Genomic DNA, 24,466 nt, shown 5'->3' on the forward strand with positions numbered 1-24,466 from the left:
TCATCATTTGCTTATCAGTCATAATTGTGTATTTTTGAGATGATAGTAGATTATATTATCAATTTGCATAGTAATTATTTGAATATATTTATACTTCAAAATGTAAAATTTGTGGAGGTTGTAAGGATTTATGGTACTTGGGGAGAATACTCATGTGCAAAATAAATAAGATGGTTAGGGAGAGTCGTTAATTGTGAAGAAATATTTTGTCCTTTTATTCTTAGATCAGAGGGTCACATTTATATTTGGAGTTGATAAAATCAGTTGAGAGTGATGGTTAGCAACAAAGCATGGGCTTCTCTAGACCCCTCTAGTAGCCAATGGCCAACATTGAATGTATATTTAGACAAAGGCAGAGTTTAAACTGGCTTAGCATCTGAACTACTTTATTTTCTTTCTTGGCTTCCAGGGATAATCCAGGTCAGTGATTCCCCACCTTTTCAGAGTTTTAACACCCAACTGATAGTCATTGTTTAAGTCCCTGGAGCATATATATCCATTTTAAAAAATGTGTTTTATATTTACACATATACATATGTAAATATGCCTTAAGGAAAGAATTAAAATTCATTTTGTTCAGAAAATATAAGAAATCTTTTTTAAGATTACAGAGGGACCCTGGGGTCTTATAAACCTAAAGTTGGGAATCACTGATACATACCATACTCTGCTTAAAACTTGGTTGAAATTCACATCTCAGGCAGACCAGCAACTTCAAGAAAGATTTCTTACTAGAAAATGTTTTATATTTTCTTTTGCCCTTTATTTAATTGTAAACCAAAAACAATACTATTGCTCCATTTAGTTACATTCCAAATTTAGTTCAGTTTTCATGTCCTTAGATTTCCTGATCACGGTGCTCCAGCTGAGGGCATAAAGACAGGGGGACCTTGCTCTGGCTGCCCACCTGTCCATGAAGCCACCAGGACACTGAGAGAGCTCAGGGTCCTCAAAGATCACTTTGTTAGTACCAGGAGAGAGGGCAACACGGACTCCAGAGTCTGTGTCACACCCTCAAGAAATCAGGGACGTGGTGGTGGGGCAACATCACAGAGGAATTCAGGGCACTTCTTACCTTAGAAATGGGTTCTCAGCTAAAACTTTGACTTAATGCGTCATTTAGTACTTTAATTATATCTCTATGTGGTCTCCCAAATTGAGCCCCAAACACATAGCACTCACCCAAAATTGGGGTTTTGGGACTCCAAGATTGTATGACTCAGTAGAAGGAAGGAAAGATAGGGGGAAGAGTGTCTTTATTAATTAACTAATATTTACTGTGCCCCGATGATGTTTTATTATTAACAATAATAAAGCTACAGCTGCTATGTACCATATACTTCTTATAAGACCTGGGGGTTTAGCAAGTGATTTACATATATTCTTCCAATTCCTTATCACATCCATCCATTCTTACAATAAGAAACTAAGCATTGATATTAAGCAACCAACATCAGACCACATCTGACAAACAGCATATCTGGGCTTCAGTGTAGCTCTGGTGACCTGGTGGCTACATTTGGGGGCAGGTCACAACCATCTGTGGGGCTCCAGCTCATTCCTGGGAGGAGCCAGGCCCAAGTATTTTTCACTTGGGAAACATGGTCTTACCACTTTAGTGCTGTGAGGAACCCCACTGTAGTACCCCCTTCTGGCAGGTCTAACCCTACAAGCATTCTTTCCTCCATAGTTCTTCACCCTTTTTCTATTGTCCAAAGTCTGTTTTCTCAGTGAAGCAGACTCAGTATGCTTTTAGGATGAAAGCAAATCATGACCCTTCTTTTTTTGCTAAAATACTGAGGGCTAATTGCCCCTGGTAATCTCGCCAGGAGATCCCATTTTTCTCCTCACTTTTTTTTAAAAAGAGCACTCTTGGAGTTCCGTGATGGCTCAGTGAGTTAAGGATCCAGCATTGTCACTGCTGTGGCTCAGATCACTCAGATCTGAGCCTAGGAACTTCCGCATGCTACAGGTACAAACAAATAATCAAAAGAGAAATAGAAAGAGAAAAGAAATAAAGGGCAATCTTAATGCCACAGGTTTTCTAATCTTAAGTTCTTTACAAAAAAAAAAAAAAGAAGGAAAAGAAGAAAAGCTGTATGGGGGAAGTTACAAAAAATATGCACCCTCCGGACTCTTGAACCTAGCTGGGTCAGCTTAACCCTGTTGGACCACAAGCAGTGCCTCAGTTTCTCTGCTGTTTTCCTTCCTCCACTCTTGAACTTAAAAGTTTTATACCAAGAGGATCTAGGTCACCACGTGGGTGTAAAGGTAGAGGTGGTGGAGAAGATAGGCTTGGCACTTTATGGGGTGGGATTTATTTATTAATAGTTGCATCACTCTCTACTAGTTGATTTATATCAAAATTGGTTTGTGATACTTGACCAGGGAGATGCAGAAGGTACCCAGGGTTACCAGCCTGTGGGGAGAGCACAAGACTAGCAAGGACATTATATCTGAACTATGTGGATGGTCATAACTGTTGTCTATGAACAGCTTTCTCTAATTCTCTCTCTTTTTTTTCTAGGCACCAATTGACAACGGTTCAAAAATCACCAACTACCTTTTAGAATGGGATGAGGTAATCATATTTTCGTGTTCATCCATTTAAAACACTTTTCAAAAATGAAATTGCTGAAAAAATGCCATTTTATTCTTTTTTTAAGATATACTAAACACAAGAACATAAGTAGAGAAAAATTTAAACCAATAGTTGTTGACTGTGGGAAATGAAGAAGGACTGAAGTAGTATAATGAATTGCGCATTCAAATATATTTACTTGGCTTATTTGCAAGAAATGCTACTGAAAGAAAAGACAAGGTCTTATCTATTTTGAAGGCGCTAGTATCTGGCCAGGCACTGATGAGTATTAAGCATTGACTGCTTTGTTATCTTGGCTGCCCAGGGCCAACCTGCTTGGATGGTTTTGATAAGGTAAACCATGCTGTAGCTTGGGAAGCCTACTTGTTTCTTTTGGAGTGCTGTGTGTAAAGTCTGCTGTCGCACTGCTGAATACTCTCTGTGAGAGCATGGAGCAGCACCAGAGGTCTCTCCTATCCATGTGCAATTGCCATACCAACCAGACCATCCTAGTACAGGCGGCCCCTTTGCTGTTCCTGTCACCACAGGCCTCGAATGGTATCCATGGTGAAGTCTTCTCATACTTGAGGCCACTCTGTGCTGAATTGTGCCCCTTTTCTGGCCTCGCTAACACTCTACACAGAATCTGCGGCAGGAAACCCTGGATGCGGAAATCTTCTCTTTCTAAAAAGCAGTAATACTGTTCTTGTAGATCTTCATTCTGTTCATTCATTTGCCTTTGTTTTATTCTCTTTCTATGATTGAGCAATCAGACTAAGAATTTTAAAAATAGGAAATGTGGAATTTGGGGCATAATGCGAGTTAACTAGTCTTTGTGACTTAAATCTAGGGCCATCGAAAGATTTAAAACACACACATCCTGAGGCAAAAAGTCACTTGACAAGTGTGGAAAAAAAATATTTTAACCAAATGTAAAAGGAAAGTGGATAAAATTCTCATGATGAAATTTTGATGTGAAAAGGGCATTCTTCATCACTTTTTGTAGAGGCATGTTTTCCCATCTGGGTTGCATCTGAACAGCTAGAGTTCCAGTTACCAAACACAATGATCTATTGTTCTTAGGACACTTGTGAATAGTTCTTATGTACAGATTGGTGAAATCTCAGACTTAACCGGTATGTTTTACAGATTAGGTGGATTTCATTTTAAGGTGGCATGATTGGAAAGTGAAACCACCCTCTATGGCCCTTGTGGTTGAGGTTTTATACCGAGATAGAGTTTACAAGTAAGGAGGAGGCTTGCTTTCTTTCACATTTCTTTTCAGAGCTGTGCATGTGTGTGTATGTGTGTCCTGTGCTGCTTCTCTGCCTTGAACCATGGCCTCAGAAGTTAACTAAGGTCAGAGAAGTGGAGTGCTTGAATGGGAGACTTCCAAGGAAAACCCAGGTGCTGCAGGAAATGGTAATGATGACTCAGTTGTTGGCCACCATCCCTTTGAATTTGAATTGAAACATTCTACAGCCTCAGATGAAATGGAGGAGCTCTGTCGGATGACTGTTTATAATCAACAGGACCCACTGTGGACTAGCTACCACAAAATGTGAAGTTGTTTATTTGGGGCCTTCTCCTGCCCTTCCCCTTTTTGCTCTCCTTCCATGTCATCCTCACTTCCATCCTAATTCTTGTCTTCCCCTGTTCTCTTTATAGTCCCTCCATCCTTGTGATCCATGCTGGTCAGCCCTGGTGAGCTTTCCTGGAGATATCTGGCTAATTGACTCTCACCTACTCTAGGCCTTGTGCCAACACAAGAATCCTTGTGTGTTCTGCAGTGCAATATTCTTTAAGGAAATGTACAAATAGAGAAGAGCAACATCTGACTTGCAGGCAGTGTGGGCACACGAGGCTCCAGCTCTCCCTCCAAACCTTCTGCTGGTCATTTCTAAGCCTGGTGCCCCTGGTACCAGGTCTCTTTCCAGACTACACCCTAGTGGAATATAGGGCCAGCAGGATGGGAGAGGGTTTGCTGGGGTCACTTCCCCCACCCCCAGCCCTCTCCAGAGCCAGAGCTCTCCTCCCCCAGCCACACACCCATGGCCTCTCTGGCACCCAGGGGGTTGTAGAAATGAGCTCAAAGGGCAGAAAGGTAGCCAGTTACAGAAAGGAGCAGATCCCCGCCTGAGAGGGAAGCAGATATCCCTCAGTCTCGAAGCAAGTTTAGCTTCAGGAGTCATACCCCACCCTTTGCTGTGGCACCTGGTCTGAGAACCACAGCTTGGGGTGAAGTGACCCCATCCACATCCCACCATGAATGTCTGGCTGTCCCCACATTTTTATTATATCAGCACTGGTTGGAGTTCCTAGAATACTTTATCCTTTTGCTCAATTTTTAATCACCATTCCAATGAAATAATTACTGTAAAATTCTGAAGGTGTTAGGAACATAAGAGCACAGGGCATCAAGTCCTGCTGACAAGTCTCTAGAAAGACCTTCAAGAATGAGAGAGCAGCAGCCCAGAGGCCAATGAGTATCCGGCCTTTGTTTCTGCTAAGACTGGGCATGCTGTGCTAAGTTGACCTTGGGAAAAGCTGCCTTCATCAATTGCTTACCACCTGCTGGCCTCTGAAGGCAGGTGTGGCCCTAATGGGGAACCAAAAACAGAAATGTGAAGTACAGGGGGAGCTGATACGTCAGCTGTCCTGAATCCATTGTCCCTAAGGCCATATCACCATTCACAGAATTCACTTGGAAATTCCTCACTAATAGTTCTGCAAGAGGGTCGGATGCCTACTTTTCTCCTTTAATAATTGTGCATAGACAATCCTTTAGTATTTCAATCAAGGAAATTGTGACTGTAAGGTGGTAATGAGCAAACTAAAAATGGAACATGCAGGTGTCACTGGCTTTTCAGCTCTGGCCATCAGTTTCAGTTTTCCCCTGAAACAGATCAGTTTTCATAACTTGGAAAGGTGTGACCTTTCCTGGCCACGTCACCTTGTGGCGACCCTGGTGGGCTGTAATGTTTAGAGCCTTGGGGCCTGAGAACTGGCCCTGCATTTTTGTGGATCTTTTGCAACTGCGTCCTCCTCTGGGAGACTCCATATCAGAAGAGCAGGCCACTTTCAAGGCAGTTTTCTGCATAACTATTGGATGAGTCATTAATCACGTTTTAATTTCTTTCTCATCGCACTGTACCCCACCTCATGTTTACATCTTAATTTACAAGTCCTAGTCATTCTGAAACCTGGTAGGAAGCAGGTCCAAAGCCCCATGAGGGTTTCTTTCTTCGGCTAGATTTAAGTATGACGCATAGTGGTGACTTAAAAAAAAAACCATGAGTTTTACTTTAATCTTGAATTATGACTAAGAGAAATGTTTCTTAACTTTTTAACAGCAAAGCAGTACTTAGAAGCTCAATTTTCAGAATGGAGCTTCTTTCTCGCAATGAAGAGGTTTGGGGTGGGGTGGGGTCTGGAAGGCGGAGGAGATGCTCCCAGCTCACCACCCTCCAGGCCACCACCAAGCTGGTCCCTCTGACCTGCCCTTTCCCCTCCTTGAGCACCCTCCCACTAAATTTGCCCCTTCTGCTGTTTCTCTGCTTTATGACACAGAGGTATCTAGTAAAGGTGAGAGGATTGAGGGTATGGAGGCCTCTAGAGTATGGATGGGATCTTGTGAAAAAGTATTAGGAACCTTTGGACTTATTTACACATAAATGCCTGTCCAGTGTGTTTTAAGGAATGGTGACCTGGCCGTTTCCTTGAAAACTTGAATAAGTGGGCAAACTTCATAGTCAGATAAGAACTTTTTTTTCTATTTCAAAGACATAAGTTCTGTAAAGGAAGTATTTATGGAAATTCAGCTTGCTGAGAGTTCAACTCTTAGCTGTTGTGCTAACTGGTGCAATTGCAGCTAGTTCCTCAGAGCAAGCACGGTTCTCTTAAGAGCTCTGCGAATGTGTGGCATGGATTTATGTTGATATGTTCAGTGACATGGCGTTCACATAGGGAGACCTGGATTAATAGTCTCTGCATTGTCTCTTACTAGTCAAACGAATAGTTTTATCCCTAAGCCTCAGCTCCTCCACTTGAATAGTGACATCTGTTATCTCATAGGTACATTAAGATTGAATGAGATAACTTGGGCAGTAACAGATTATGTATGTTGATTATTTCATGTTTAGCACATTAATGTTAAGATCTGGGGTAGGAAAAAACAATTATGGAGGGGTCGTATGAAAGGAGTATGACATTTTTCTGTCGGGAACTGAAACAGGAGCCCTGAAGTTAATGGCTCTGGTTTGAACTAAACAAAAACTGATGTCAGTGCTATATATAGATACTAATTTACCATTAGCTTAGCTCCCAGACATGACATGTTGGGAATATATGAAAGAACTAGAAAAATAGCTTTGTGGGAATGTGACTAGTGGAGTTCCCAAGAATTGTCCTCACATGTGACTCAGCTATCCTGAAAAGGAATTTCACATCTGGCTTTCCTGGTGACTAATGAGCCAGCACAGCTGTAAAACACAGTAGACTGAGAATGAAATAAATACTGCAGAAATCAAGGGAAATATACTTTGAAATAGAAAAGGCCAGCAGCAGGTAGAACCCATAATCCCCAGGGCAGCCATTAGCCAGGCAAGGCTCAGCAGAAACCTAGAGCAGGTGGCAGGCCCCAGACTGCACCCTGTGGATGTCAAGTTCAGGAGCAGCCAACCTCGCTCACTTAGGAGCTGAGCTAGCCCCTAGGAGATGCTTGGTACCTGGTTTATTAATCAGGTTTCCATTTAACCTAGGTGTTTACTAGTTAGTATTGATCATCTTTCAGAAGGCTTCTTAGCACAAGTGAATCTGCACATGGCTTCTCTGGCTAGTCAACAGCACTTCTTGGAGGACCGGCAATGTCCAGTCCTGCAGGATGGAGGAGGAGAGCCTCCCTGCAGGTGTAGATGCTCTGTCCCAAAGGAGCCTCGCTGCCCAAGGTGGCATGGCATGTTGCTGGAGTGGAGGAAACTGGGAAGGCCAGTGCCTATTTCCCAGCTCATCACCAAAACCTGACCGAAAGTCAGGAAAAGGTATCATTTGCTCAGGCCCCCAAGCGCTTTGACTCATTCTTGGGGAATGCCTTCTTGGAGATGAGAGAGTGGGGTTGTCCTTTGTCCATCAGAGACCATCTTTTACATAAGGGCCAAATCAGTGACCCTGGCAGAGTATGAGTGTTTTGCCACATCACAGATATTTGCTGCCACATCAAAGGGTGGTTTCTGAGAGCCAGGGAAATGGCTTCCTCCATGGTAGTTCCTATGGAAGACAGCTAGGCAAGGAAGGATTTGATGACTCAGAGACGTCCATAGGTGCCAAAGGCAGAGCTGAGTTCAAAGGAGCTCTCTCTTGTAGGGACCCTGGCCCAAGACATCTACACACCAGGAGCAGATTCTCTATACTTTTTACCATTTGTTACATGTACAGGATGGTGTTATGCATTTGGGCTGCAGACTATGTGGGGAGCTTCTAGCTGAGGCTAAATTACCTATGCGCATCTTGATCCTTAGCACGTGATTTATCAACTCATTTGTCACCCTTGTTGGTTGCCAGCTGGAGGGTGGCCACCTTGGGCCTTGTCTCTGTGGGTGAACTGAGCCCATCCATCCCTTGGTTCACTTATAAATTGTACAGGCAGCCTGTTCTAAAATCACCCCCTGGTTCCTCCTTTCCTTGCCCTTCACTGGGACAGTTGCCACACATTGATCTTATCAGAGCATCTGACATCAGGTGAACCTCTGTCTTTGGAGAGATATGGAGGAATATTATGTTCATTTGTTTTAAACCAGGAAACTTGATGAGCATCCTTGGCTATTTCAGGTATCCAAGCCTCTCCCATTAATATAAAAAAAAACAGTGTGTCAGGGAATAAAATACATGCAGTATTTATTTAGTAACATGCAGCCACAAACTATCCCACCCCCTTTTCTTACCTTTGAAGGTTCCTCTGTGCCAGAGTAGTCAGTCAAATGAAAGAGGCATCACTGAGGGGAGAGTGAGGTTTGGCACAAAGAACTTTTGAGTCCACCCAGATGTGGCGTATCTCCCACCTCCCTGTTATGAACCCCTTCTTATATACGGTTATGCTGAACACATACATGCTGTTTTATTCCTCAAGCCAACATTTGTCTTTGATGCTGTGTAGGGTCAGCCAGTGCTGGAACAACTTCTAAATATAGATGTACTAGCAGACTAAATGCTTGGGCCTGGCAGTAGTTCAGTTGGCCAGTGCAGCCTTATTTTTTATTTGATTTATCGTTGATGTTCCTGACAGGTTGAACTGGCTGTTACAGAGAGTGTCCAGCCCAGAATCACTCAGCCCATGTCTGGATCCAGCAGCCATGGGCTGTGGGCACATGACTACCAATAACTAGATGCATGTTACTTATTTAGCAGGCAGTTATCAAACCTGGTATGAGCAGCTTGGGAAGGTAGCAGGCATGGCTGTGAAAGAACCTGTAAGAGAAGGAGGTCAAAGGGAAGAGGCCATAGGTCAAGAAAACATCAGAAAGAGTACAAGTCACATGGTCAAAGGGAGCTGGTACACCCTGGATTCTAGCACTCTTGTGTTTTCTTGTGCCAGGAAGAGGAACTGGAAGGGTCTCTTCCAATCTGTTAATTTGAAGGCAATTGAAAATATCAGCCAACTTCATCTATTAGTACCAGTGTTGGAAATATGAGCTTCTGAGATTATTGGTGCAGTCCAGGGTCATTGGAAATGTTAACCAGAGGAACCATATTCCCCACAATGCCCAGAATTATTCCTGGCAGGAAATACTGTGGCCTGAATTAGCAGTAGTATGTGTGAGTTACATGTATAGAATTGGCCATGGATATGTTAAGTTCCTCAACAGGAAACAAACCCATTTTGAGGATTCATCTTCCCAAGTACTGAGGACAGCTTTATGAAGATACTAAGTTAATCAAGAAGGAAAACTGACTTGAAAAAATACCTTTGTTTGTTCTCAGTTAGCAGCTACTTATAAACATATTTTAACTTTAAAAATTAGTTGCATTTTATGAAAGAAATCAAATACTTTTTATACTTTGATACCAGTTTTCAAATAAGCAAACCCATCCGTATTGACTTTTCTGCTGGAACTTTATTGCATTATGTGTATAAACAGATACCAAAGAGAGTAGAAACCTGATTACTTGTGGAAGTCCTTTGAAAGGTTATTTAATTTGCTCACTTCTGAGGCTTTAGGCCATGCCATACCTAAACCTAAAAGACTTTTGCTTGACTATATTTAAAAATCTCTGAGTTCCCATTGTGTTTCAGTGGTTAATGAACCCGACTAGTATCCATGAGAATGTGAGTTCGATCCCTGGCCTCACTTGAGTGGGTTAAGGATCCCGCGTTGTGGTGAGCTGTGGCACAGGTCTCAGACACAGCTCGGATCCTGTGTGGCTGTGGCCGACAGCTGTAGCTCTGATTCGACCTCTAGCCTGGGAACTTCTGTATGGCACAGGTGCAGCCCTAAAAAGCAAAAAAACAAGACAAACAAACAAACAAAAACTCCCCACAATCCTCTATAACTTTTGGGATAGCATTCTTAGAAAGTCTTAAATCAGTATAAAATGTTTCTCCATAAGATGAAGTAATTTCATTGCCATTGATTAGCAATTTTGGTGGATCCTTATCCTCAGCAGTCTTGTTACATTTTTAGCTTCTATAGGAATCATTAAAAAATCTATTTAGAGAGGCCTTACTTTATTAGACGGCTTTGAGGGGAAAAGCATGTGGAAAGTAGAAGGCTTTACTCAGGCATAAACACTGGTTTATGTTAACTAACCAGTTAAACACTGGTTTTGTGTACTAGCATGCATACTTCTGCTCCCTTATCTCCTGGCTGTTTATAGTGCAGGAGGAATTTGTAAAAGTTTACCAAAAAACTTTATATTGTAAACACATGTGGACATCAAAATAGATGAGTCTAATACTACATAACAAATTACCTCAAAACTTAATATCTTAAAGCAGTCACTTTCTTACCTCATGGATTCTGGGTTGGCAATTTGGACAGGGCCCTGGGGGGTTAACTGGTCTGTGTCCCACAAGTTCTGGAGCTTCACCTGGGAGGGTCATTGGCTAGGGGCTGGAACCTTCTGGCAGGGACCTTGCTCACAAGTCTAGCATCACTACTGTCTTGGGTGGGACCTCGTCTCAGGCTCTCTCACACCATGGCAGCCTCAGGGGAGTCAGAATTGCAAAAGTGAGTGTTCTCCCCCTTTTCAGACCTAGCCTTAAAAGTCACATACACAGCTTCTCAGATACAGAGGGTTACTCACCCGCCTGCATTTAAGGGAAAGGGTTTTGTTCCTCACTGAATGGGGAATCAGAGAATGTTTGGACATGTTTAAAATTGTCACCATGTGACATAGGCTCTCTTGACTCTTTTAGTCCATTCATCTTTTTACCTTTATCTTTGTGTAGCACATACGGTGTTTTAGGTCCTATGCTCTAAGACTGTTAGATCCAAGGTCGTGGACTTTGAAAGTACAACTTAATTCTTTTCCTACCCCTGCTCTCCTCTGAGTGTTCTGGGAAGAAGGGAAGGAAGGCAGATGTGCAGCCAGAGATGTGGTTCTATGACAGACCTCAGACCTCATGCCAGCTCAGCTCTGCTAGCCTGTGAGCCCTGACTCAGTGGTGCTCAAACATGGCACCATCAGATGGAAGAGCTCACTGCCTGCTCCTGTAATGGTAAGGAGAGGGAACCCATGAGAAAAACAGCATTCCTGCCAATTAATGTCTCTGTTGTCACCCTTCATGTGTCCTCTTCTGGGTGACTTGCAGGTCAGCGAAGTATTCCCTCCCCTGTTTTTGAGGGGATAATTAATGTATTATTTATGATCTTATTTATATTTTTTAATTTATATTTTTAACTAGAGTAGAAAGATTCAAGTAGGTTATAAAAGGGCAGAAGATAAAATGAGAAAATAGAGAATATATTCCTTAAAATATTTTAAACCTTTTATTTCTATTTTACCCCCAAATTTCATTTAAAAGAGTGAAATAATGTTTGATAGGCATTCCCTTGGGGTGGGGGGGGAGGAATATCTTTGTCCCTGAAGTTTATTTATATTAACACATCTTGAAAAATGTTTCCAAGGGTGAGTCACTGTCTGCTGTGTAGCCCCATGAGTTACATTTCACACACTCCCCCATGCTGCCTTCTCTCGCCCCTGCCTCCTAAGACTGGGCGCCTTCACAGTCTGGCAAAAAGCTGGCATTCTTGAGAATGTAGCAGGAACCTTGTGGGACCTAGAAGAATATCTGGACTCTGAGTATTATTAGGACTTGTCATCAAATGTGTGACTCTTCTAGAAAGGGAGTAGGGATGAGAATGGAGCAGGGGCAGATGCCAGTGGAGTGTTTAGTATTCTGGGACTTTCCCCTGAAGGTGGTGCCTCCCTTTACTGTGTGAATCTAGAACCGAAAAGAGGCACTTGTTCACCAAGGATCAGGTAAATGAGACTAACAGACTAGGTCCAGTGAACTCTGTGGTCAGTAGAATTGCGGTGGCATTGGGGACCGGGCTGCCTAAGACAGGCTGGAGGGAATGGAGATGGAGCTAGTCTAGAGGGGCCTAGGATGTAGATAACAGGCAGTGTATTTCTGTTCAATGGTAAGAGAGCTGATAGAAGCAAAGCAGTGAGCTCAGGATGAGGGAAGTACTAATCTGATATCTGCCGTGTGTATAATTCAGCTGCTAGCAAATGGAGTGCTTTTCTGGGGAGCAATTTTAACCAGAAGAAGAGGACAAACACCCTGGGGCCCAAGCAGAAAACACTTCCATTTGTCGTAAGGCCCAGGGTGTTGACTGGGTGCTCTCAGACTAGGTCTAGGTGTAGGATGGTGGCAGATCTGCAAGAACTGAATTCATTTATGCGAGAAAAGGAACACAGCTGCAAAAGGAAGCAACGCAGGCTTGTAATGCCTCACTCCACCCCAGAGTGAGCACCTTGAGGTCTGTTAGCACATGGTTGGTTTGTATTCAAGATTTCTTCACATTTCTAATAAAATTAACCTTGTCCTTGAATGAACTCAGTGCATGTGGCAGAAAAAGCATTTGGACATGCCCAAGATTATGAAAGGGAAACAAGCCAGAGAACCCTGAAAATCTTCCCTGGTCACTGACAGTAGAAAGTTAGTCCAGAACATGCTGGGTGTTATATGGCTTCATATCCCATGAGGTCAGAGCCCAGTGGCTAGGTCTGTTCCAGGATAATGAAGGGTTTGGGCTTCTAGCCTCCATCCCCTCTTTCTCTAATTAGGGTGAAGTTTCCTTTTCTTCCCCAGGAGAACAGGAGCTCTAGTGCTCAACTCAGGAAGGTTCTGATCCCCCAAGGTGTAGATTCCAAGTGCTATCAGGCATCCAAACCTTAGATCTTCCCTTATAGACCAGCCTCTCCTAGCCCTTGTAGGAGATGAACCCCAAGTGGCCTCACAGCAGTAGCTGGCCAGGACAAGGCCTGAGGCACAGGGGACACTGCTGCCTGTGTTTGACCCAAGTACTGATGACAGCAGGCCTGCAGAGTGTCAAGTGATTACCTATTCCCATCAGGACTGTGTTTAGTAGGAAACTTTGCATGACACAAACTTTAAATTATTCAAAAATAAGTTGCCTTTCCAAGTAAAGCTAGTATGCCTCGGTAATCCTGTGTACTTTAGATTTTATTAGAAAAAAGAACATGACATAGATTATCTCAGAATCATTTGGAGCCAAGCAACCTATCAAATATGGGAGCTGTGATTTACCATTCATAAAACTTCACTGAGAGTAGTGACTTGGGCATATTTAATTTCTGATAAACAGTCACATTATCACTCCTGTCAGTTTCTCTGCATCTTTTAATCTTCTAAAGCATTATCTTTAAAAAATAATAATAATAAAACCCATCCATTTCTATCAACAAGAAGAGCTGGGTAATATTTTATTTATAAATGCTGTTTGCAGTCTGGGATCCCACTTGGTTTACAAGCAGATTCTTCACATGGCCTGTACCTTTGACCATGTATTTACTCATGCTTAAGCCTAAAGCCATCTGAGGGCGTGGAGTGGTCTGTCTCGGAAGAACCCAGGTGGCTGGGGAACCATCCCACGCTGGAGCTGACAGCACTCTCCATCTTCACTTACTAACCTCTCAGCAGTAGATTATTTCTGCACTGCAGTGACTTCTGTGAATATTAGTTTTTCTTCATGGATATCCCTTTTATATTAAACTGTTACGTTATACATGAATATCTTCTATTATTTAAAAGCTTCTCAGAGTTCCTATCATGGCACAGCAGAAAGGAATCCAACTAGAAACCATGAGATTGCGTGTTCGATCCCTGGCCTCACTCTGTGGGTTAAAGATCTGGTGTTGCTGTGAGCTGTGGTGTAGGTCGCAGATGGGGCTTGGATCCAGCATTGCTGTGACTGTAGGCCAGCAGCTGCAGCTCCAATTGGACCCCTAGCCTGGGAAACTCCATATGCAGTGAGTGCAGCCCTTAAAAAAAAAAAAAAAAAAAAAGCAAATAAAATAAAAGCTTCTTGTATCTGAAATGTTTTGCTAACCTACCTTCTCCTTTTTTTGTTTTATATTCAGTGACTTCTAAACACCAACAAGCTTTACTTTTTTAATTCTGTGAAAAATGTGTACCCTTACCCCTTCAGATTCTACAAATAGACTGTTTCTGAAACTTGACTCTTGGAGTTCCCATTGTGGCTCAGTGGATTAAGAAACTGACATAGTGTCCATGAGGATCCCGGTTTGATCCCTGGCCTTGCTTGGTGGGTTAAGGATCTGCTGTTGCTGTGAACTGTGATGTAGGACACAGATGCAGCTGGGATCTGTCGTTGCTGTGGCTGGCAGCTGCAGCTCTGATTCAGCCCCTAGCCTGGAAACTTCCATATGCCGCGGGTGTGGCCCTAAAAAGACCACCCTCCCCCTCCCCCAAAAAACAAAACAAAACAAAACTTGATTCTCAAGTTCCAACAACCTCTGGGTCCTTCTCTGGGTTCTTGAGGTCTATGCACATAGCAGTATGCCTTGGAAGGTATTAAGATGGAAAATTTGGCATGATTTATCTAAACAAGTTGGAGTTGTTTAGCAACTGTTCGTGATACTGAAGTAGAAAATTTTTTTTAAAAAGTTAGCAATATGGGAAAATGTCTTGAAGGTCACTGCATGCCTCTCTCCCAGTTCTTGAGTGAGCCCCAGTGCTCACTAGTTCCCATCATTGATGCCTCCCCACTCTTTTTTCTCATTTAAACCATAGTCTGGTTTTCACCATATTAAAGCAAATCAACCTAGTAAGGCACATACTGACTTTTATTTACTGGCTGTAGTTCTAAGCACCAGAAATGGGCAAAGGAGACCAAACAAAGAAATAGGAAAAATGAGGCATTGAAGGGGAGCCAGCATCGGGCTTGGAAGGGATGAGGCTTCCGTGGCGGCAGGATGTGCCTTTCTTGCACTGTTTACTCTGAGCTCAGAAATAGAGGAGGAAAGAAGGTAGATCACACTGCTGCCTGAAATGGATATAGAACATACCAGGGCATGCAGCGCTTAGAGTGTAATCAGACACTGGATGTAATTATGCAAATATATGTATAGGCGGTTTTTCTGTGAATAAATTGTCTGCAGCAGCCTTAACACTCAAGGTTAAAGTAAGCATAAGGGCATGATTTGCCAGCCACAGAATGACTTTTTTTGCTCAAGTAGCAGCTGAGAAACATTATGCTTTACTTCCCCCATTTCCCCCCATTTTCCATCCTTACACCAGAGTGTACTTTGAACCCTTGATAAAATGAATTTTGGATCTTGAAGATTGTTAGGATTTCCACTCTCTGCCTTGGAAAGGACACCACCTTGCTTCGAAGGGGAGAGTTGGGAAGAGTTTTTTTTTTATTTGGTTTTTTTTTTGTTTTTTTTTTTTTTTGCTTCTTAGGGCTGCACCCGTGGCATATGAAAGTTCCTTGGCTTGGAGTCAAATCAGAGCTACAACTGCTGGCCTACCCCACAGCTCACGGCAACTCCAGATACTTAACCGGCTGAGCAAAGCCAAGGATCGAACCCACAACCTCAGTGGCTCCTAGTTTCCGCTGCGCCATGACGGGAACTCCGGGAAGAGTTTTTGAGGATGAAATGTGGCATGGTTGGTTTTAATCTGTTCAGCTCAGTGATACCTCACATCTAGTTGTAGGTTTATTTTTAATTAAACTTCACCTGTTTTTGTTTTTGTTGGTTTTTTGTTTGTTTTGTAGTAAACATTTGGAGGCCTTCTTTTTTGTTTTTTGTTTCTTTTCTGCCTTTTCTAGGGCCGTTCCCGTGGCATATGGAGGTTCCCAGGCTAGGGGTCTAATCAGAGCTGTAGCCACCGGCCTACGCCACAGCAATGCAGGATACAAGCTGAGTCTGCAACCTACACCACAGCTCGCAGCAACCCCGGATCCTTAACCCACTGAGCAAGGCCAGGGATGGAACCTGCAACCTTATGGTTCCTAGTCAGATTCGTTAACCACTGAGCCACAACAGCAACTCCTGGAGGCCTTCTTGAAGGAAATACTTAAATTTGCTTAGGAGAAAAATGTGCTTTCTTTGTTTCTTAAACTGAGAACTTCACACATATTCCTCAAAGTCCTAGGCCCCACTGACTGATTAGAATGCCAAGATTCATCCAGCGTTAGCATGTGGTTTTCTTTTATATGAACATAGATAAAATGCTGTGGATTATGGATATGAAGTATTCTAGAAAATTGCTGATATGTCTCTCTCAGGAGTGGCTCTGAGCATGGCTCAGGGTAGTTTTTTTTTGGTTTCTTTTTTTTTCCTTACTCAGATCTATTAAGAGAACCCATTGGAGTGTTTCTTTTTTAGTTCAAGGGATTCAAAGCAATATATAAGGCTTGGAACCCATGAAAAATGTATTTCCAGCCTCATAAGAAACTTAAGAATGGCCGTAATACATACAGATGAATTCAGCTGATGTTTCAGTGCTTGTTAGACATTTAGTTCAACTCTGCAATATTTGAATGAACTCCCAGATTGTCCAAAGCACTGCTTCGAGGGGACCAGATGTGCACAGGGTAACTCAAAGGCATGTACCCAGTGTTTCTGGATGAGTAGGCAAGCAGCTTACCAGCCAGAATGTACATGTGTGGGTCCGGGGGCTGCTGCAGGCAAGAGAGGAGATGGGATCAGGGAGAACTCTGTGTGTCTCATGGAGCTGAATAGACCAGTCCAAGGTGCTGGGCTGTGGAGAAGGAGGGGAGCACAGTGCAGGTCCAGAGCTAGAGAGCCTGTGAGGCTACAAACTTACTCTTTGGGTCCGATCGGGCAGTTTGACCAGTGAGGAAGAAAATCTGAGAAATTGAGCATTGCCTTGTGCCTAAAAGAGCCTTTTTAGTTTTGTTGACCAAAGACTGCTTTAGAAATATCACAGGTATCGTGCATCACCAACTCAGGTACAGAACCTTCTGTAGTGGCTTTGTGTTAAGGATGGCACTTCGTTGTATAAGCACTTTCCTTCTCTTGGTCTTGTTGATCCGAACAAAGAAATTAAAGTTATTCAAAATGCTCCTTAATTTAAAAAAAAAATTGCATTATTTTATTTATGTGCATTGTTTCACTGTTTTCTTTTAGGGAAAAAGAAACAGTGGTTTCAGACAGTGCTTCTTTGGGAGCCAAAAGCACTGCAAGTTGACAAAACTGTGTCCAGCAATGGGGTACACGTTCAGGCTGGCTGCTCGGAATGACATTGGCACCAGGTATGGTGTTTCCTTGTCCTCAAGCCTTTAAGCATCTGTGTGGTGTTTCTGAGTCTTCCTCTCACATTGCAGCCTGCTGTCTCCACACTGAAGCAGTTGGAGATTTTTCAGAAAGGGAGTCCCAAGGAGAGGCTACCAGCCCCTCCTGAGGTGATAAGGGCCACTGTGTGGCCTCCTTGCCGTCTTGCAGGCTGTAATGCAAAGGCCCACTAGGGGTCTCAGAATCAAGAGGAACGCAACTACAGATTTTGAAAGGAATCCTCTGGGGATTCTTTTTTTTTCAGATCACATGCCTTTTTCTTTCACCACTTTAGGAAGCTACTCATTCACTTGCCTTTTTCAATTATGAGTGAGTGTTTCCTGATACAAAGAAAGAGTTCTGAGCCATCCATTGTTATCAAGCCTGGGCAGATACTCAGAGGGCTGGAGAAAATCTGGACTGTGTAGGACACATGACTTGCCTCCAGGCTGCTAGAGAAAAGGCGAGAACAGGTTTATGGTGAAGCATCAATGGATTAAAGATGCTTTGAAAAGACCATATTTCAATTGCACTTCCTGGGTAACTCTTGATTAAGGGAAAAACTTTTCCTTTCATCCCTGCTTATTGAAAATCTTCTTAAAGGTTCAGTACATCATTGGTCCCAAGCTTTTTTTCCAGCCTAAAGAACTTCTTAACATCACAAGGTTTTCAGCCCTCCTTCCCTACCATGATAGCCATTGTATTTTTAGAGTCTACTGGCTGAAAAGTCATAATGATGAAGTTCAAGCATTTATAAATAAATGAATTAGACGCATCCACAAGCTTTTGAAAAAATAGCACCATATATATTTGTAGAAGATTTATTTTATCAGAAGATAGTTATTTGTGCTCACATTAAATTCAAAGCTCCTTGGTAGCCGTGGCTCATAGCTTGCCAGCGTCACACCATGCTGTACTTTCTGCTGGGTGTTTGGGGTAGGGGGTGGGGAGAGATAAATTTTTAAAATATATTGTCCTGTAACATGGTATGCTTTTCAGTAGCAGACTAAAAGGCAGGAACTGGGCAAATTGAAGTTACTGTTGGGGATGTCCCACTGAGGATCCTTGCCTGCCTTTGCTTGCTGAGCTTGTCAGGCCTCAGACTTTCCATCCCAAGCAGGTCAAGCAGTGGTAGGCTTATCCCTGCTCTTTGGAAGTGCCAAAACCCCTCCCATTCTCCTAAACCGATCTATTCTTCTGCAGTGGGTACAGCCAAGAGGTGGTGTGCTACACGTTAGGAAACATTCCTCAGATGCCCTCTGCACCAAGACTTGTTCGAGCTGGAGTCACCTGGGTCACGTTGCAGTGGAATAAACCAGAAGGCTGTTCACCTGAGGAAGTTGTCACCTACACCTTGGAAATCCAGGAGGATGAAAATGTAAGTCTTGCACATTTTACACCCTTGTGTGTGTTCCACAAAGTCAGTCATACCATAACTGCAAGGTGCACTGCCAAATTAAACTCTTAATTTCCACTATTGTAACCACCAGCAGAAACCTGTCTTTCCCAGGTTAAATGGCATCCTGACCGTTCAGTTGGGGAAGCCAGAAACCCCTGGAGTCATCTTTGACCTCTTAGATATATATCCTTTTAAACATCCTTCAGAAGTTATCCAGAAATCTGACCATTTCTCAACATTTCCACAGCTACTGTCCTTTTCGAGTCACCAGCATTTTGCCCCTGGGTTATTGGAATGGCCTCTTAAATATTTTCCCTACTTCTGTCCTTACTACAGTGCATCTCTTAAGTCCAAATATAATCAGGTAACTGCTCTGCTCAGAACCCATCCTGTCTCAATGTGTTCCCCTTTCTTCCAGAGGAAAAGCCAATGCTCTTTACAGTACCTTCCAGGTCCTCTGTATTTGGGGCCTTTATTGCCCCTGCCACTGAGGTCTCACCGAACATGCCAGCTCTGCACCTCTGCAGGGACTTTGCAGCTCCTGTGCCCTCTGGCCAGCAGGTCTCTTGAGACATCCCTGAGTCACTTCCCTCATTTCCTTTGGGTCTCATCTCACCTGTCACTTCTTTGGAGAGCCCTTCCCTGACCACTCTATAAAACAGCACTGTCCGAAAGCACTTATTGCGATGATGGAAATGCACTGTAATTTGTGCTGTCCAATAAGATAGCACGCCTAACCACGCATGGTTATTGAGCACTTGAAATGTGCCTCTGGGCCCCAAATTTAGGAACATAATTTTTAATTTTACTGAATTTAAATAGGAATAGCCGTGTGTGGCCACCTTACTGAACCTGCCGAGCTATAAGAGGCAGCACCTTCCTAGCTTTTCACCCCTCTGTCCTCTTCCCCAGCTTTATTTTTCATCTATATCACTTAACTCCACATGACATGCTTCGTACTTATATGGTAGGATTTTTTTAAATTGCTTTCTCCACCTGTCATGTAAGTTTCTGATGGACAGGGCTTTGTCTGTTTGGGGGCAGTACTAAACCCCCAGAGCATGGAAGAGAGCCTGATGCATAGAAGGGGCTCCAAGGTTGGATGGATAAATAGACGGAGAATGCAGGCGTGATTGAGGGTATTGTTGAATGAATTCTGTACATTCAGCTTTGGTAGGATATTTATCCCTTTGAAGGCTTATGTTTTCTCCATCCAAGCTGTCGTTTTCCCCTTGGCCGGAAAGGGGACACTGTGTCAGAAAGCCCAGCCATGGTTTATTACATAACATTTTCTTTTTAAGCTTCTATCACTTGCTTTATATGTTTTCCCCACACCTTGGAAATCTTCAGATTTTTTTTTTTTTTTTGTCTTTTTAGGGCTGCACCCACGGCATATGGAGGTTCCCAGGTTAGGGGTCTAATCCGAGCTGTGGCTGCTGGCCTACGCCACAGCCACAGCAGCGCCAGATCCGAGCCGCATCTGCGACCTACACCACAGCTCACAGCAACACCAGATCCTTAACCCACTGAGCGAGGCCAGGGATCGAACCCTCCTCACAAATACTAGTCAGATTTGTTTTCACCAAACCACGACAGAAACTCCTACATAGCATGTTGGAGCTCAACAGTGAGGACCTCAGTGCAAGAAGACCTTCATGACAACATTGTTAAATAATTTTTTAAGTATATACTGCTTTATCAATCTAGTGGTTAAATTCTTTGTTTAAAATGCTTATTGAGTAACCAGAAAAACTTTACTCTGTGAGAAAAGCGTATGGTGGTACCTATTCCAAAGCAAACTGACATTCTCTCAAAGAGAGAGCATTGTTCTCATTCAAATTAGTGTTAGTCTCACAATAAAGTTGCCCAGATCCAGAATAAATTATAATATGATAGAGTTACATTTTCACTTTTAAAGAATCAGACTTGTGGCCCACTGGTGATGATAGAAGGAGGCAATATAAAAATTATACATACAAAGTATTTAAGGCCTGGACTTTATGGTACTGATGTTTCTTTCTGGCTTTGCCTTTTCAGGATAACCTTTTCCACCCGAAATACACTGGAGAGGACTTAACCTGTACTGTGAAAAATCTCAAAAGAAGCACACAGTATAAATTCAGGGTGAGTCAGTCATTTTGTTACCTGCACTGCTTAAAAATGAAGCTGTTTTACGTTTCACCCCATACCATTTTAAATCGACTCTACAAGTTAAAAATTTCTCAAGTTTGCTACACTTTACACTGTTATAATAATACGTGTAAAATACACATCACTCTTTTATTCTGTTTTATTTTTGTTGGCCTCACCCCAAGACATGTGGAAGTCTGGGTCAGGGATCGAACATGCACCACAGTTGCAGCTTGCGCCACAGCTACACCAATGCCGATCCTTAACACACTGTGCCACCAGGGAACTCCCATACTTTAATTTTAAAATCCACTTTTGAGAAAGAAAAGCTGTAACAAAGTGCAGCTGTAATGTGCTGTAATAAATTGCACTACAACATGGATGAAGACCCAAACCAGGTGCCCAGCACACCTCTCTCACCTGCACTTCATACCTTTCTCTCCAGAATTTCTCACTTTAATCAGACTTCCCTTTTATTCTTCATTTTCCTTTGCTCTTATGCCCATTTTCTTTTCTCACCTGTTTCTCTTTTTCTTTGCTGTTACCCACCTCCTCCCCCCTCGGGCTCTGCTTTTGTCATCAACAGTCACCATTAATGTCACCGTGGGACTTTGTGTTGTTGCCCAAGACAATTTTGCAATCTTTAAGAGAGAGGAAACAGCAGGCTGCCTTCTGTGCTGCTGTAGTGTTTAGTGATCCTAGCGCAGCACTGTATTTTCTAGTGCAACACTGCATTTTGAAGAGATGTGGTTGTCTTCTGATTCCACCATTCCTTCTCTTAACTTTTGTGCCAAATGGTGTTATTTGATATGCAGTAGTCACTCAATAAATAATTGTTAGATTATCAAGTGGAATGTGTGACTATTAGAGGAAAATGATAGTTTTTGGATATTTTAGAAAACCCTTGTTATTTGATGCTGGCTATGAGAACATAGATACATTGCTAGCATTTGTCCACAAGGTGGCGTTGCCCTATGCTTAAATAAGCGAGGTTATTTTTGTCTGCCTTTTCCCCCATATTTTCTTTCCACAAAACACTATAAACCAGGTGGTGACATACTGGTTTTGTTTTGTCCTCTTGAAAGGGTAAAAAATGTCTTTAGCTAATACCCACCTTATTGTTTTATTTTTAGTTGTTAATAGCAAAACTATATAGAAAATAAGTACCCCATTAAAGAAACACTTATAAATTAGTGGTGTGAGATTGAGAGAGAATGTCTGTCTGTGTGAGTTTATGGATACCCTGATCTTCCATGTGGAAAGTTTAATACCACTGGTTTAATACCTGGTATCTAAAGCATATTGTTTCCTTGGTTGTGTTGTAGCTGACTGCTTCTAATATGGAAGGGAAAAGCTGCCCAAGTGAAGTTTTGGTTTGTACAACGAGTCCTGACAGGCCTGGACCTCCTACAAGACCCCTCATTAAAGGACCAGTTACATCTCATGGCTTTAGTGTCAAATGGGGTATGTTTTGTTGGTGCTCATACTGACACTTTTTTGACAGATTTTTTAAAAACTTACTAATTTCCATAGTGACAGACCAATAAACAGCAAACCGTATTACTTAAGGGAGTTCTATACATTTGGAATAGCTGTATGAGAAACATCCTAAGAATTCCACAAACTGGTAAAATTGACCATTTTAAGAGCTTTTCATTAACTTTATGATTTTTCTGATTATATTTTTTCCTCCTAAATTTGGAATGTATTACTGATTTGAATGTGGTAATTTCTGAATATGTCTTTCATTCTCCAATGGCTTGCCCTCAAAAAGTAGCAATATTTCATATAAAAACTGATTTATAAAGTTAATATTGAAAATAAATGTCAAAATTTAGGTATGTCCTCTGAATTAAATTGTGACATACAGAATTTTTAAGTTACTATGAATTAGGAAAACTTTAGTTTTTGCTGTTATTGTCATCTTATCAAGAGTCATAAACTTCAGGAATTTTTCACATTGAAGTTCATCATGTGGTATTTGTGGGTATCTGGTGGAAGGATATTGTGGCTCACTTGCTGTGTGAATTACTTCAGTGAAATGACTGCCATCAGAATGTTGATAAATATTTGCAGTTGTCTGTGAAACTATTATGACACGTGTGAGTCATATAGTAATATTAACTACATAACCAGAAAAAAAAGGAAAAGAAAGTAGAAATCTAAAATAAGATTTTACCTGGAAATCAAGTAATACAAAGGGAATTTAAAACATTATTAAATCACTATTGGAGACTAACCCCTGAGACATATAACTGCTTCAGTTACCCAATGATTTTGAGGTAGAATTAGTCCCTGGAAGATGGATGTGATTAAGAGAAACTATAAAAATCTAGATGTGCTTTTGGCCAGATCAAAAGCGTTTTTCCTTAGAAAATCCTGGAAAGTTCTGTCAACACTGAATATTTACTTTTAGTAGCCATAGTTGGAATATTTAACTTTTAAATTATTGCTGTAAATATCTGTTACTGAAGTTTGCATACACTAATGGAACTTCCAAGTAAAAGGAGATGGGAATTAAGGTTTCTAAATCTTCAGGAGTAACCAGAGTGTATGTCTAAAATAGAGATGTCCAACTAATGATAGAAGTAAACTCTGTATAGTTTACAGAATTATAATGCCAGTATTTTTATGCTCAGAAAAGGAAACTCTTACAGGCACAGAGTTAGTAGTAGACAGATACCCAGAGTGCTCGGGGCTCTTGTAGTAAAGCCAGAACCTCTTCCTCAGACCACCTCTTTGGCACAGGTTCTCATTGCTCCACTGCTCTGGTTTTATATCAGATTCACTAGAGATATATGTCTGCTTAGTAGCAAACTGTAATGGAACAGATTTACTATGTCCTGATATTTTATTTATTTTGTGAATAAGTTTTGCACCTCTAATTCCTTCCCTCTCATCTCTCAAAAGAATCTAGTCACAGGTGATATAAGTGAAATAAAAAAGGGAAAAAAACTTAATATATGAATATTTCAGCTTATATAAAAACCATCAAATATTGAAGAGCAGGCTTCAGAATTCTCAAATCTATGAGCATAGCTCTTAGAAAAAATCAAATTGTATTTTAAGTTTTATTCATGTTTCACTAAATAACCTAACTCTGACATTTCTAGCTCTACAAACTTTGACTAATGAGGTTTTGTGCTGTTTTTGTTTGTTCTGCTTTTAAGAAAGGAGTTGGGTGAAATAATACATTAATTTTTGTACTTTATGGTTCAATCCAGAATTAAGACAATATAATGTTATATGATTCTATTGTTCTAATAATACTTATCAATAAAAATCAAATGCTTTCATAACTTAAGAAGATATTTGCTTACTTTCACCAGATCCTCCAAAGGACAATGGTGGCTCAGAAATACTGAAGTACTTGCTGGAGATTACTGATGGAAATTCTGAAGGTAAAGTTTTGGAAATTGTTTTATTCAAATCCAGTTGGCAAGCCCTATTTTCTCATATGATGAACATCTGTATAATAATAGCAGGCAATCATTAAATCATAGAGTTACTACAATAAAAAAACCTTAAATCACATGTTGACAGTCTTTTTCTTTCAAACACAGCATCAG

At 41.8% G+C, this 24,466-nt stretch overlaps 1 protein-coding gene across 4 annotated transcripts in view; it reads left to right on the forward strand.

The window, feature by feature from the left end:
* Window positions 1-24,466, forward strand: part of FNDC3B (fibronectin type III domain containing 3B) — a 345,183-nt gene that overhangs the window by 263,765 nt on the left and 56,952 nt on the right. For all 4 annotated transcript variants that reach the window (XM_047786565.1, XM_047786588.1, XM_047786572.1 and 1 more), the window contains 6 exons: window positions 2,528-2,581; window positions 17,225-17,349; window positions 18,572-18,746; window positions 20,805-20,891; window positions 22,223-22,361; window positions 24,227-24,298. In XM_047786565.1, coding sequence (XP_047642521.1) covers window positions 2,528-2,581; window positions 17,225-17,349; window positions 18,572-18,746; window positions 20,805-20,891; window positions 22,223-22,361; window positions 24,227-24,298 — 652 coding nt within the window. The remainder of the gene's footprint in view (window positions 1-2,527; window positions 2,582-17,224; window positions 17,350-18,571; window positions 18,747-20,804; window positions 20,892-22,222; window positions 22,362-24,226; window positions 24,299-24,466) is intronic.

Source organism: Phacochoerus africanus, chromosome 1 (genome assembly GCF_016906955.1).
Source record: "Phacochoerus africanus isolate WHEZ1 chromosome 1, ROS_Pafr_v1, whole genome shotgun sequence".
In the NCBI taxonomy this organism is placed as follows: Eukaryota; Metazoa; Chordata; class Mammalia; order Artiodactyla; family Suidae; genus Phacochoerus; species Phacochoerus africanus.